At 32.4% G+C, this 17019-nt stretch overlaps 1 protein-coding gene across 1 annotated transcript; it reads right to left on the minus strand.

Moving 5' to 3' along the window:
• Positions 1-14633: 14633 nt before the first annotated feature.
• LOC109161166 (histone-lysine N-methyltransferase setd3) lies at positions 14634-16971 on the minus strand. Its single transcript, XM_019309520.1, has 5 exons — positions 16597-16971; positions 16148-16314; positions 15691-15990; positions 15332-15595; positions 14634-15246 (listed from the first exon to the last, which is right to left on the minus strand). Exons 1-5 carry the CDS (start codon positions 16913-16915, stop codon positions 14863-14865), a joined length of 1434 nt encoding a protein of 477 aa, XP_019165065.1. The 5' UTR covers positions 16916-16971; the 3' UTR covers positions 14634-14862.
• Between the last annotated feature and the right edge of the window lie 48 nt (positions 16972-17019).

The following is a 17019-nucleotide window of genomic DNA, read 5'->3' on the forward strand; positions in this document are numbered from 1 at the left end:
TAATATATAGTTCGATATTTAATTAGTAAGCTTCTAATTTATGATTTAAATAGCAAAGATCTTTGAATCCTTTACCAAATACTAATAATAATAACAACAACCCTTCGTTTCGGAGGAGCAACTGGCAGGATGTGGTGCAGATATGCGAAACCAGGATGGAGATTGGATGGGAGGTTTCAGCTGCACGCAAAGGTTGGCAATGCTACAGAAGGAGAACTGTGGGCAATCTACCTAGGCATAAAAATGGGCTCGGGAGATTGGCCAGAGAAGGATCAAGGTGATAACGGACTCTCTACAAGCAAAGCTTTGGCTTATCGGTGAGACTGAACCCCTAGGACATTGCGGGGATTTGGTCAGATGGTGCAAAGAATGGCTTGAAATAGAGTGGAATGTCGACATCACACATACACCGCGAAGAAATAATACAGTTGCCGACGTGCTCGCTAAGATGGCGATTAGAAAGCACTGCAACTGGATAGAGTTAATGTGCCGCCAGATAGCATTATAGAGATGTTGAGGAATGACCGGGTGCTTTTTGAAGGCACAAGGTCTTAATCTTGTTGGGTCTACCCACCCCTTTTTTTCCAAAAAAATAATAATAACAACAACAACAACAACAACACCATTTAGGTTTTGTTTGGTAAAATAGTTAGCATATCAGTCAATTTTGACACATTTGACCACTATTAGTTGTTTTACTTGGTTAAACAATCAATATGAGTGTTTGATTAATTAGCTTAAACTCAAAAAAGCTACTCAAAATAACTTTTTTTTATCAAGTTTTTGAAAAAGTCATTTACATTATGTAATCAACTATCAAGTTAACAACTAATTTAACAAATATCATTCTACAATCAACTAATGTTACCACTAACTCAATCAGCTAACAACTATCAGCTATTTACCAAACACATCAATAATAATCAATAAAGCTTAGGATTGTTTGTGAACTAAGAAAACTAGCAAGAGAGAGGGGTGCAATGAAGTTTCAAGGGCGGCGAGCTGATGGGCTGTTTTTGCGTCTTTCACAAGTTTGTGCATTCAATATTTCAATTTCTCTCGCCGCAAGACATGAAGTATGTTTCATCTTTTTAAAAAGTTGTGTTAAGTTATTAGTAACAATTGGTGCATAAAAGTTATAATTAAATTATTAAACACGTTAATAAAATTCAAATTTTCCATTTTAAGGTAAATTTGAGAATTATGAGGACTAGATTATATTACAGTATGAAAGTAACGTAACATATATGTTGGGAAATAGTGTATTGTGTTGCTCTAGATGACATAGTATGTTACCACGAAAATAAGACCGTTGTTTATAGGAGCTTTTATAGTTGTACAATTACCAAACTTCCATTATTTAGCTAATTATTACATTACACTTACCAAGCACCTTGACTCAGATGACACTTTTGTGGCTCTCTTTAAGGGAAGGTCATATGATCAAACCACAGATGTAGGATATTAACTATTTGGGCTTCAACGGATCAATAGGAAAAGTATAGAACATATCAGATATATATTACTTTGTAATAGAGTCAATAGTACTAAAATAATTAATTATATTACACTTGAATTACACTGTAGACATATAATTGATGATAATTTATTAAAGGTCATTTCTTTCTCTAATCCAGTCCAATCTCAACTTTTAAGCTCATCAATCCTTCATGAATCCATCTACCCATCAAATTCAATAACTTGAAATATTCAAGCCAAGTCCATCATGCGTCGTATTAATATAAAGAAGTGTAGGAAAAAGTTCCAAACTCTCTATGACTAATACGTATGATCATTTAATAATAAATAATGATAGTTATGTGTGATATATTATGTCCCTATATACCACATTAGCTAATAATAGATTTAGTTATGAACATTTATTCCTTGGTATAGAGATAGAAAAAGGAATGTTTTTTTATTTATGTTGTTGCAATGAAATTAGACAGATGGGACGTTGCGGCCACGAGTAAGTTTAGCCCCAAAATTGTCACTGTAAATCACCGGCCACGCCACAAGACATGAAGAAGCAATTGTGACAAAAAGTGAAACTTACAAGAAATGCCACTACACATTGTCTTATTGCCTCTCTCTTTGATTTGCTCAACCCTCCCTTCACAACCATCAATATTTCAATCAATTTTTTTTAAAAGTTTACAAAATCTTTCCCATTTTCGGTTGTTTGAATTGGTGTCCCCTCAGTGCAATTCATGTGCGTCGAAACAGATAAAGTTTCCTTTGTCTCAGAATGACGGTGAGCGATTGATAGGATGTATAAACAAACGAATATAATTCAAATAATTTAATTATACAAAAGCAACAGATCGATAAGATATGAACCACACTCAGCGAAACGAAATTCAATTTCTGTCCACATGTAATCTTAATAAGAATCGAAATTATTATTTTATCATGGGATGTAATATAGGACCAAGCTAGGGTTCATGGGGCACAAGAAAAGTTATCCACCTAAGTGTTGATTGTCAAATTATTGGCAATGTGACGACAGAGGCCAAGTTCTTTCATGCAACTTTCCAGCTGCCTCACCACTATATAAAATAGTTTTGTGCAATTATTTGGAATATAATTCATTTGGGATTCTTTTGGTAATAGAATAGACTTTGATTATTAGCCTTTACTCACCTTAGCTTATTTAACTACCTTTTGCATACAAATTGACTATGGCCCTCCGAAGACAATGCACCAAACTTGCTTTATGTCTCTGCCCCTTTTTCACTTGATATGCTTGTGGATGAGCTTCTTTTGTTAGGTGAAGGTGACTACTTGATGCCAACTCCCATTTATTTTTTGTGTATATACTAGAATAAAGTGCATGAGATGGGTATAGCTGCGAGAAAGTTCGTGCTTAATATTTCCACGTTAAATTTGTCATTACAAAAAATAAGTTTTTTCTTCTTTTTTAATGACGATTAGAAAAAAATTAGCATTGAATAAGTCATTTACGACGGTTATATATAGTAACAGTTGCTATTTAAATAGATACATTTAATTAATAAATCTTTAACAATATTTAATCGATGATATTGTACAATTTCTGGGGGATTTTTGGGGCCATCTTTTATATATATATATATATATATATATATATATATATATATATATATATATATACACACACACACATACATGGGCGGAGCTATAGTGGAGGCAGCTGCGCCCCTCCCCCACCCCTATATATACCTCTAGTAATTATAGGTATATATATAGTATATGTTTAGGTATAAATATAAAGTATAAAATATAGATAAAAATAAAGGAAAGATGAATTGGGGAATATGGGGTAAGATCTTAGCTATAGATTAATTTTGACCAAATGGACAAAAAAGACATGTGTTTTTTTATTTTTCCCTTAAATGCTAGTAAGGTTTTTTTTTGTCTTTTTCTTAATATCTATAAACGTTTTTGTTGACCGCCTTCTATTCTTCGCGTGAGCAAAGCTTTGTTCTTCTTTCTCTGTATCTAGATTCCAATTAAGTGCATAAATTTGCAGCATAAAGTGCATAATGACTTCGTAGTTTAAGGTGCACACCTTTAACGTACTATAAGGTACAAAACTGTATAACTTAAAGTGCATAAATTTGAACTTTCGGTTGTATAATGTTGAACCTTAGAGAGCATACATTTTCACATTTAAGGTGCATGAATTTAAAAAATCTCTTCATTTCATTTAATAAGTTGTATGTTAAATGGTTAGTATCCTATTTATCAATCATTATTGTGTTGTGTGGACCATGGTCCAAGAAAAACATAAATTATATTATTCTAACTCATAAAATACATTATTCTAATACATAAAGTACATTATTCTAACTCAAAAAATAGATTATTTTATTCAAAAAATTTCATTATTCTAAACACATAAAGTACATTATATATTATTCTAACTCATAAAATACATTATTCTAACACATAAAAAACATTATTCTAACACATAAAATACATTATTCTAACTCAAAAATTTCATTATTCTAACACATATAAAGTACAATATTTTAACTCAAAAAGTACATTATCCTACCACTACAAAAAAAAAATGCAGAAACAGCGACAGACCAATTCCGTCGCTAATCACTTTAGCGACGGAATTCATCCATCGCTAAAAAACGTGTCGCTAGAGCGTAGTGACACAATTTTATTTCGTCGCTAAATTTAGCGACAGATATTTTCGTCGCTAATCGAAAACAATCCGTTTTATTTTCCTCTCCGTGACGATTTGAAGACGAAATTTACGAGGGATAACGGCATAAATTTTCGTCACTAACTCTAGTGGCGAAAATTTCATCGCTAAGACAACAAAAAATCCGTTGCTAGTTTCCTACCACTACGATTTGGGGACAAAATTTACAAGGGAATAGCGACGGACTTTTCCGTCACTAAATATAGCATTGGAAATTTTCATCGCTATCATCTGTCGCTACATGTAGCGACCAAAGATGTCGTTGCTAATTTTTTTCTATTATTTGCATTAGATGCAATTTAACTATAGCTTAGTGACAGAAATATCTGTCGCTAAATTTAGCAACGGATTTTTCGTCGCTATTTCATTACATTCTTTATTGTTATTAGGTACTTAGCTACGAATTTACTACAATATTTGTCCGTCGTTAACTTTTAAAAATTAAAAAAAAAAATTACTCGCTAATTAATATCACACCTCCATTAGACCTATAACATAGTACTTAAATATAATTGAAAAATATATTATATTAAAACACTCAAACTCAATAATAATAACAAAAGTATTACACTGTGTAATGTTACATCATTAGAAACACGTGCCACTGGGCTGCATTTTTTTTTTCTTCTGTAGTGTACCCCAGAATGTTCATTATTCTAACACGTGCCACCGAGCAAGAAATTTTTTGTTTAACATCAAAACGACGTCATTTTGGACTGTGATCCACACAGTTGTATGGACCATAGTCCACACAATAATTTGCCCCGATTTATTAATCATTATTAAGTGGACCGTAGTCCACACAGCTGTGTAGACCACGGTACAAAAACACATAAAGTACTTTATTCATACTCATAAAATACATTATTCTAATACATATAAGTACACTATTCTAACTCATAAATTAAAATACATTATTTTACTCTAGAAATTTAATTATTCTTACACAAAATACATTATACATTATTCGAAGTCATAAAATACATTATTCAAACACATAAAGTACATTATTTTAACTCACAAAATACATTATCTTAGTCCAAAAAATTTTATTATTCTAATACATATAAAATACATTATTCTAACACATAAATACATTATTTAACTCAAAAAATATATTATTTTCACTACTGGAAATTATGGAATTTCCGACCACCTGAAAGTGATCTTAAATCAATTTGAAAGCAAAAAGTGGTCGGAAATAGCAGCAAAGGTTTTTCCGGATACCAAAAATGGTCGGAAACAAGGCTTTCAACATGATTTAAGATTACTTTCAGGTGGTCGGAAATTTCAGAATTTCCAGTAGTGTTTGGACCGTGATCCACACAACTGTGTGGACCGATAATTTGCCCCCTATTTGGCCCAATCCTTATGCTGTGCAACCGTGTGCACCATGCATGAAATTTTCCATAACTTCATAACTATATATCCATAACTTCATAACTATATATTCAGACTTGCATAACTATATATTCATAATTACACGTCAATTCGAGTTTTTGTAAAAGAAAAAAAAATAAAAATTATTTGATTGGTGGAGTTAAACGGTGCCACAAATAACACCGTTACTCCATCATAATAAAACAGTGTCGTTTTGCAACCGTATGCACCATGCATGGTCCACACACGGTTGCATAGCATAATTTGCGTATTTGGCCTACTCAGCTGAAAAATCTGTATGCACCTAAAAATTGCAGGCCATTAGAATTGGGCCTCAATTTTTCCATTATAGAGACTAGGGGCGTTTGCGACTTGACTTGGAAATGTAAAATATAGTCCAAATGGAATATATTTCTATAATTATTAATGCTTTTATTGTTATCATTAATAGATTCAATACAAAAAGTTAAAAATTTTACAATAAAAATTGAATTTAATTTTTTTTTATCCATTTTAAATGCCATCCAATAGATGTGTGCTCTTTTCAAAAGTTCAAAGTTTTTCTTATAGTTCAAATTGAGAAGCCATTATTCTTTTTTTGGTAGATTGAGAAGCCATTATTAAAATAGGTAAATAAATGTTAATTTATTTTTGGTGCATCTTGAATGTTAAGGGTGATATGATCCAAACTCAAATATATTATGACAATGACCTTCTGGTCTAGTGACACGAAGTGGTTCTTCTCAGTGGGAGCGTTACTGACTCTTTGTGTTTCAGTTTTGTAACAGAGTCAGTAATATACAAAAAAAAAAAAAAAAAAAAAAAAAAAAACAAAACTCAAATATATTATGAGTGAGTTTATTTTTAATTTGAATTGGGTTAAAGTGAATTTGGATCATCCTAAGTGAGAGGATTAATTTAATATATTATACACTCAAAACGAATAGTAGTGAATAAACAATTGATTCTCGAAGTGTACACATTTAGTTGGAAAAAATGGAGTGTCGAAAAGATTTTTAAGTGGCATTTATCTTACATTGAAAAAGTATGTGAGTTTGTGCTAGTATATACACAATTCAACTTTTTAAGGAGTTTGAATTATTTAACTCAGAGATTCTCTTTTGCGTGTACGGAAAAGGGAGTGCAAAATGAGGTCTGAAAGCTTGAGTCATATGCACCTTGTGCCTTAGAAATGTTACATCGTGTACTGTTTAGGCGGTCGGCTGCCTAGACAATTTCTTCTCTAGGTGGCAGGTCGCCTAGGCGCCTAACTCGGCTAATTCGACCGAGTTAGTGGCAAACTCCGCCTAATTCGGCCGAGTTAACTCATCCAATTTGGTCGAGTTAGTCGAGTTAACTAGGACTTGCTAAGTTTTTCAATATATATATATATATATATATATATATATATATATATATATGACATACACCCATACACGTGTACTGTTTTTTTTTGTTTTTGTTTTTTTAGTTAGTCACCTAGACAGTAGGAGCTACTCTAGCATTCGACTAGCGCCTAGCGCATACTGCAACCATGGTATTTTTAATGTAGTTTCTAAATATATAAATTTTATATATTAACACTAAAGTTAACATTAAGAAAAACTTAAATTGAAAATAGCTTCAGTCAAACTTCGTTAATCGAACCATATACATAAATTATGACAAATATATTAGTAGTATTATTATTATTAACTATTACTATTATTATTATTATTATTATTATTATTATTATTATTATTATTATTATTATTATTCGTTAATCGATATGATTGTTGATTTTTTGTGCAATAATATTATATTGAAAGATATATTGGGATGTCAATCCATCCAATTCGATAAATATCTTGAAACATGACCATACAAGTGTACTTATAAAAATGATTGTTACAAGATAGAGACAAAAAGCTGTTTTTAGTTGCCATTGCTTCTGATAGTTTTGTCACTGTTCCGATCATTCGGATTATTCGTGTAGTTATCTAAGAATGTTTGGACGATAATTAATATTTAATTTATACGTATCTAAGAATTTGGTCAGTATTTTGCTCTTTAATTAAGTCAATTCGGTGCGAATGAGGATTAGTATAAATATGGTATAAGTTTAAAGATGTTTCCTACAATTAGAGTCTGTTTAGAACACCTTATGATCTGATTAAAAAAATAATAGAAAATAATTTTTCTTCTTAATTTTTTTCTCACGATATGACTTATATGATTATGTCATGAATTGGTCGACCTTACATATTCTTAATTAAATAGTAAATAACTCAATTAGACGGTGGCATGGTGCTAGAGAAATTAAATGATAAATTTTAGAAGGTATAACTAAACATTACTCAAAATAATATTTGTAAATATACTATTATATATATATTTTTCTCTCCACACTTTGATTTTTATATTTTTTAAAAATTATCTTTTTAAAAAAAATTGTTTCTAATTTATTTATTTATATATCGATATATTTTTAAAATTTTTATACTTCGTAGCGATTAGGGAAGAAGCAATTGGATCTTAATGGGGTTATGGCCACTGGTCAACTACCCAATTAAAGCGGCACAGGTTAGTTGAACAGTGCCACGTGGCAAGCACCCACATCCTTCATTCTGAAGCAGCCGGCGTCCGACCGCCAACAAACTTAACCGCCTAACGTGCCATCTGAGCTTACCCGTTCGTTAGAGCCACGTCATCTATCACTCATGATTTTTTTGATTTTTTTTCACTATATTAATTCTTTGGCCTCCTTTCTTCGCTAATTTTCCAAATTGCCCTAAGCATAAAATTTTAAAGCATGTATTTTGTTTAATTACAAATTACAATGCAATTATATTTGTGATGGAACCGCCAAAGATCTCGTAGTCAAACGGTATAACTATAGGAGAGCCACAACCATTTACTATATTGTCACAGAATCCATACTCAATAGTACTCGTCTCTTTCATTTCTAATCCATACAAAAATTTATATTTTACTTTTAAATTGTTTTAAGTTTATTGCATATTTTAATTTTTAAATATTATTATACTATATGATAAATGTAAAATAATTTAAGATTTATAATATCAAATTTGAAAAGTTCAACATACATCCCAATAAAATAACACGCATAACAACACAAATTTAGTACAAATTATAAATCATATAGCTAATATAGGTATACACAACAAACTCTATCCAGTGTTATGTGAATGTCCATTTTGTAGTGTTGTGTAGACCATGGTCCACTGAATAACAATTGAACATATACATATAGCTACTTAGACATTTAAAAAAAAAAAAAAAAAACTCCTATTATATTTTAGGTGATATCTTCCATGTGAACAAGAGGACATATTTGTTCAAATTAAAGATTATTGTAGCAAATGCTGCTCACGGGCTTCACATTTTCCCTATATCAAAAGCAATGTGAAAATGGTAATTAATATATCCTTCAAAAGATTTGCAGTTTGAATATAATACGTAGTACCTACATGTGTATTATATTTGTTATTGCGTCAAGCAAAATTAAATAAATAAAGTCCGCACGAACTTAGCTCAATGGTTCTGAGCAAATTCCTTGTACGTATTATCATTTGGTCTTATCTGTTGAGCCATTGAATCACCTTAATTTAAATTGTCCCAAATATTCTGTCGGGGACTGAGTGTGAGATCTTTGGGTTGAGATTCAACATTTAAAAAAAAAGAAAAGTAAATAAATAAAAATAAATAGGAAGCTAAGGGGTAAGGACTAAGGAATGCCAAGTTATGCATGGAATTGGTCAAAGGTCAACAAAGGGTCAAGTACTCAAGTTCCTAGCTCTGACCAAATCTGAACAAATTTTATGCTGTTTGAAAGCAAAACATAAACGCGAAGAATAAGTTAGAAACCTAAAATGGATCATAAGATATATATATATATATATATATATTTATTTATTTATATGTTGGAGTTGGCCATGTACCATACTCCATAATTGTTTTCCAACATTTACCTTACATTAATTTTGATTTACGAAAAAGTCTGCAGTAGCTATTTAAAAATATGTTCTGGAACGTTCTAGGTGAAATCCGTCTTATAATCATAGCAGACAAATGATCATAAAAAGTTAACACGTTTAAATTGTTCATAACTAATCCACATAAATTGAGAATATAATGTTGCCCTCCATTACGAGTCTAACTTATTACATTAATTTGGGAAACCTCGAAAACGTGTGCAGTGTGACTACAAACATTGTACTCCCTACGTGTGTAGTAAATGCAGCTTATGGACTACACATGTTGTTCAAGTCTAAGCAATGTGAATATGGCAATAAGTCGTCATAATGATTTACATTCTTTGATTATGATGATGATGATTATTTTTATTTATTTATTTATGTTTTTTTTTTAAAAGATGGTATTTTGTTCATATGAGTGTTGGAGGACCTCATTCGGCCATTCTTGATAGTTGTGTATGAAGTGGTTTTGTTATTTTATACTAAGATATTCGTGCTTTAATATAAAATAAAAATAAAAGAAGAGAAAAAGAGTGTAACTAAATTTTAGTGGATGTCAATCATGTAACCTCTTTGTCTGGTAGTAATTTATTCGAACTTATTTTCTACCCAAAAAAAGTCCTAAATTAATCCTATTCTTTCTCTTTTACAAAATTTGAACACACCATTAGTGAATTGAACAACGACTACGGAAAGACATCGATGAACAACGACGACATATGGCTCTATAATTTTAGAAAGAAGAAAAGCATATGTTTTCATCACAACCCAGTACCTACAGATTGTTAAATTAAGTTGCTCGATCTCAATTATATACTAAATCAGACTTATCAAATTATATGAAAAATTTTAACAAACAACAAAATAACCTATTTCTATAAATATTATTTTGCCGTGATCATAACTCTATCCCACAAACTAAATATTATATAAAAATAAAAATTCAATCAATTATGGAAAGAACTATTGAAAGTGAGACCTAGCTACGATTGATTTTTAGGGTTGGGGCAATAGAATTTGGACAAGTAAACCTTGCATGCATTATTTTCGTCTAAGGACAAGAGATTGGTCAAGTTAAGGAAGCCTCTAGTAGTGTAGAATGGGGTAACTATCCATTCATGACAATTCCTAGCTACTCTTTGAACCCCTCAAAGGGTCAATATATAAATTGCAAAGCAAATTCCATCCAAGAGAAAATCTGCTGTCTAGTCTCCACACTAACCCTCAACTCCAATTGCTTCATGCCACATAACCCTCAACTTTCTCACATTGGTCAACTATGTATCACAACAATCTATTCAAAATAGCAAGAGAAACAAATATTGCAGGTTATAAAATTGTTTATGACCTTTCAATTATATTCATGATTAGTGGTTTTGGTCATCCAAGATTAAAAGTTATTAAAAAAAATAAAAATTATGACAGTTATGGTCTTTTGACGAATAAAATATTTTATTTACTGAGTATTTGTATATATCGCTTTTTAAATTTAATAAATAGATATTACATCAGGTTATACATGTGTTCACATACATGACTATTCAGATCTTGTTGGATGATATTTTGGGCATTTTATGATCAAATGAGGAGGGTGCCTTCTTGGTGTTGATGGTCCATATTTTGATGGAATTGTCTCTTTCAATTCGGTTGATCTTTTTTTTTTTTTTTTTTTTTTTTAATGAATTAAGGGAGTGTGTAGTAAATAGTTGTTAGCTGATTAAGTTAGTGAGTTTGACTAGTTGATAGCATTAGATGATTGTAAAAAAATATTTGGTAAATTAGCTGTTAGCTGAGAGATGATTACATACAAAATGACTTTTTCAAAAAGCTTGTCGAAAAAACTGTTTGAACAGCTTTTTGAATTTCTAGTATTTGAAAAATAATTTGTTACAAAAAATTAATTAATCAAATACTCATATTGGTTGTTTAACCAAGTCAAATAGCTAACAATGATTATATAAACTAAAATTGATATGTTAACTATTTGTCTTTATCATTAGTATTTAAATTTAAATTATTGCATAAAACAACAAAAAGTGTCCCATCTCAAAGGTTAATTCAGAAAAATTCATTTGCTTTGAGGGATATTTTGGTAATAGAGTTTTTGAATATTTCTTGATAGGACCCATTAAGTGCCATGTTAAATTACAGTAATTTTAACGGGATTAATATTTAATAAACAAAGACCAAAGCTCTGGAAGCTCAACTTTAAGGCACGTTTGGTTTTTCCTTTTTGATAAAAAGGAAAATCCGCAGTTCATATCCCGTAGTTTGTATTAGATAAATTTCACTCCTATATAATTATTATAAATTCATTCTCTTAACTAATTTATAACTCGAGAATAGCTGAGAGATTAAAAGTATATTTTTTAAAATAAAATTGTATGGAAATTAAATTAATTCAAATCGAATTTGGTGTTTGTTGATAAGGTAAAAACTTGGTTAGAGTTAGGCCAACGTTTCAAACTTTGTATATTAAATTATTATTAATAAGCCAAACAGTCCCTAGAAGTCATCCCTGTAATCATGATTTATCAACAAACCGTCCCTTTCAGCATTCCCATTCAAATATAAATACTTCTCCCCACGTATAGAACTCCCCACACAGATCAAAAACTGGTAATAAGAGACGTTAGGCGTTAGGTTTGGGAAGGTGAGATTTGATTTGATTTGATTTGATTTCGATTGAATTCTTCAAATCCCCCAAAGCAAAGGCCAGAGATCGATAATGGAGCAGAAGAGAAGCAATTTGCAGCAGGAAGAGGAGGAGATCGAGAGCTTCTCCGGCGGTGGAGTTCCAGTTCACAGCCAGGTGAGGAAGATCCGGCAAGAGATGGAGAAGATCAAACACCCTTCGTTGCAGCAGCCGGAGATGATGAGGCCGGTGCTTCGCGATATCACCGGACGGCAGCGCTCCCGATCGCCTCTCGGATTAGCTGAAAGGCCTATAACTGTTGGTAACTGATACCAGGGAAACACTCATCTTCTTCTCTTTTCCCCTGCTTTCTAGTTTTTTTTTTTTTTTTTTTAGTTGTAAATATTACTATGAAGGATATGGATATGGAAGCGAGCTCTCTCTCTCTCTCTCTATATATGTCTGTACTGTTTATGTTAAGTTGTCTCCCTTTTCATCTCTGGTTGGATGATGTAGCTCTGCTTCATAGCTTCAAATTTTGCAGAAAAAGAGATGAGATATTAAACCTTTTCTTTCACATAATCTTTTTCAAACTCATCAAATTTTCAGTTATATCTGAAAATTATGTATATATGGAATTTCTATCTGGCATGGTGCACAAACAAGTGTTGATAATACATATAACTCTTTAATGGATGTAAGGTGTTAAGTACAAAATTTTTGCCTTGATATAATTAATTATGAGGTAATTAAGTCTTAATATTTAAATACTAATTTCATCCTAAATTATTGTATGATATACTCTACAAAAGATAAAATTACTCTATCTATTTTACCTTTTTATTGTTTAAATGTATAATTACTTTTTTTTCCTTTTTAATTTTAAATGATTATAATAGTACAAGTTGGGTGGCATATATAATTATCTTTAATTTGGGTATTTGACTTGAAGCAAAAGCGTAAATTAAAATAAATGTTGATTTCATGCTCCAAAATTTTAAGAATATTATAATCTAGACTAGAAAGATGATAATACTTTCTTGATTCTCGAGAAGATACTTATAAATAAAAGATTTTACTTCTTTTTTATAAGACTATTATAATCTAGAGTGTTCATTTGTATAGTGGTTCTGAATTTTCTCATAAATAGAAAATTTTATTTTTTAAAAAATAAAAATAAAAAATAAAATTGACCAGAAAACACACAATTGACACTCGAAAGAGTATTCTAAATAAAACATATTTTGTGATCTTAACGACAAATTATAACCGACTCTGTTAAAATTATCACAAGATTTTACTTTCTACATGCCGTGTAGAGATGATTGATTGAATGAATGGAATCAGAGAACTTATTAGTTATTATTATTATATAAATTTTTTTTTCCATTTCTCTTTTCTTATTAATTATTTGGTTGTACGTCGCCTCTAAGGCACGAAAGCATTTCGTGGTTTGATCATGGACGGTGACGCATTCTTAGAGATAAGTTGGTAACTTTGGTCCTCTACAATAATATAATGGGATATTCCTATACTCAAGTTGTTAATATTTTACATTTAATCATATATTTTAAAATTATTTAGTTAATTTACATGTTTGACAGCAACAACTTTTTTTTTTTTTTTTTAAAGTAAATATGTTAAATAACACTTTCAAGCATTTTAGTTCGTTTAAAATTTCTTAGAAAAATGTTTTTTAAATCTCCAATATATCATTACCATATGCAAATTTAAAAAAAAAAATAATAAAAAAAAAATTGAGTGAGTTGTGAGCTTTTCATGCAGAATTCCTTTGCTATTTTTCTTCTATTACACACGCAATAAGTCAATAACAGTATAGATGGCAAATATTATTTATAAGATAAATTTTCTTGACATCAAAAAAGCAGATAAGTAATTTAAAAAATTTTCACAATCCAAGCTACTCAGAGAAAGAATCCAACCACCTTTGATTCGATTTACTTTGACTGAAATTTCCTAAGTCAATATTATACAGGTCAATGAGAATAACTCTCCACCCTTTTAAATTGTCAAGAAAATTCTTAATTTTCTATCTACCAAATGGCCGAGAGTAAAAACATTGACATAGCTATATGCATCTCAATGACATTATTCACAAGAGTGATAAATATTTATTCCAAAGGAAGTTAATGTTACAATAACAAAGATTTAGTTCAAACATAACAAATGTTACACAAAACTAAGGTCATAATTTGCCAATAGGACAACCAAAATGGCAGTTGAAGTGGCAAAGGAGCTCTTTTGTGGAGACGATCTTAGGGATAACTGCTTTCGATTTCCACAAGTGACAATTCTCTTTGGGCCAACTCCGATGCCTCTCGGAGCGAATGGGGTTTAGTCGGGTGGACTTCCGGACCGTAAAACGGACGGAGAAAGACCCGAAACACCTCGCGGTTTACAAAAAAAAAATAAAAATTGCCAATTGGACAAGGATAGGAAAGAATTTTATTCCCTGAAAAGAAGATGCAATATCAAAGTTGTATTCTTCAATGATTCCATTCTAAGTCGGCCAAATGAGAAAACAAGGAATCATAGAAGATCAAAGGTATAACACTATCAAAAGTTGCTCAATATGAGACAAGACTTGCATTATAGTACAACAAATTCTTCATATGTGAAAAGCTCTTCTAGAAGGGGAGATTGATACCTAGCTAGCTTTGGGCAGTAGCAGATTCCTTCGAGAGGAGCAACTTCACCCTCCTCGTAAGATCCCGCATAACATCTATAATGACAGACTTCTTTTGGATTCTGAACCGAATGGCCAAATCAGTCGTAGCAGACACGTTTTGTTTCAACAACGCCTCATCCTCCATGATCTTAGTCGGGAAGTGCCCAAGCGCAATCACGCACAAGGCGGTGACAGTGCGGAGAGCAGCCACTTCGTTTGCAGTTCCAAGCGGTGGTTGAGGTTCAACCGACAATGACTTAAGCGTGTCCATGCTGTGGTTTCGGACCGACTCCATGTCATTCGATAGGAAAGCTCGTAATGCAGCCATCAAACGCCCCTCTACGAGCTCGGGACCTCCTATCGTTACCTATTTTAGGAAGTCATCAAATTAAGTCTGTTGATATCGCGGTTTCTGCATAGCAATAACCCAAAATTAGAGGAAATAGGTTTACCTTTAGATCAGGATTTTCGCCATCGAGATTTAGCTGGGACAAAATCTCCCGCTGCCAAGGAGATGGTGAAGAGAAGTTCGGGGATTCAACTCCAGCAGCCATACTTGCAGCATCGAGAAGAGCGGGATCGTACCTGAGTTCAATGCAGTCATATGGATTGGAGGGTACGACAAATCCATAATCAAGAAGAAAAAGATCGTTATTTAGACAGCCATAGTTAAGTTCTAATGCATCGCTTCGTTTGATATGTTCTGCAGCAATCACCTGGCAAGCCAAAAAAACGATAAGAAACAAACATAAAAATTGGATGGATGGCTAAAACATTTGGAAAATTCATTTAAAATAAGTGAATGGATTACCTTTACGAGCATTTTCCCGTCACCTGCTTCACGTTCCTGTACGATTTCAGCATTTGGATGGAAGCTGTGATTACACATATCAATTAGCGGAAGCATCATTGGAACATTGTTATGGGTCCCATCCAGACGTTTCCCACCATACAAGCGGAATGCACGAGATGAAACAGCTGACATTGCCCATCCAAGCGCTGATGAATCCACGTCTTGGCCTTCGAAAGGATGATGATCACGTTCTACGTTACTGAGTTCATTCACTACAAATTTCTCAAATTCCAGAAGAAACCGACATCTCTTGTTTACCTGGTTCAATTAAAATTTCAGCACAATCACGAGTCAAAAATATCGAGTACCACAAACCAAACACGAAGGAGCATTGGATTATATTGAAATATTATTAGCGAAGTACCAAGCATAAGAGCAATTTATTATAAAAAACGACTGGAAGTCGAGGAAGTACCTGATAAAGAAGCGGGGCATATTGCAGGTTCTTTATATCTTCTCCAGGAAAGAAAATAGGAACGCTATACTTTTCCGGAAGATTGCTGATGTATGGCCACCAAAAAGAACCTTTTCTTGATCTTTCTTGCAGGAGCTTCAAACCCAATTTCATAGCCCATAGCTCCTCTGCCAAATGCTTTACTTCTTATATTCAAAACTCAAAAGCCTATTTGTGAAGAACTCAGTCACCAACCTATACTCACAAATTATAACATATGTACTAATATATTATATCAATTTTTCTATCCATTCATACACTACAGCACACAGAAGAATGTTTGCTTTTCTTTTAGTAAATATACAATTCAATATCAAAACTAAAAAATGATGTTACTGAAACAAAATTACATACAAAAAAGAAAATGGAACTTCAAAAATAAATGAAATAAAATGAAATGAAAGAGATACCAGGGACTTGTTGAGCCAGTTTAGGAATGGGAGAATCAGCTTCGACCGTACCAAATTGCAGCGGGAGATGCTCCGGGAGGGCAATGAGATCAGACCCTTTGGGGATATCATCAGAAGCAACGACGCCTAGGCCATAGGGCTCTGAGATTGCGATCTTCACCGACGGGTGCACGAACCCACCTTCTCTCTTGACCCATTTGATGAGGTCCGGCGGCTGCGTGGCCAGCCTCGAAGAATAGAGGGTGGCGGAGACGGCGGCGCAGGTTAGAGGGCGGAGGTGTGTGAGCGAGGCAGCCATTAGCGTCATCTTAGTCGGCATACTTTAACTCAGAGTCAGCATCAGACTCCGTGATAAGCCTAACAAAATATTGGGCTTTCGGGTAGAGAAAGCTCACAGATTTGGGCCGACATAATGAATCCACA

This window comes from Ipomoea nil, unplaced genomic scaffold (genome assembly GCF_001879475.1).
Source record: "Ipomoea nil cultivar Tokyo-kokei standard unplaced genomic scaffold, Asagao_1.1 scaffold2921, whole genome shotgun sequence".
Taxonomy (NCBI): domain Eukaryota; kingdom Viridiplantae; phylum Streptophyta; class Magnoliopsida; order Solanales; family Convolvulaceae; genus Ipomoea; species Ipomoea nil.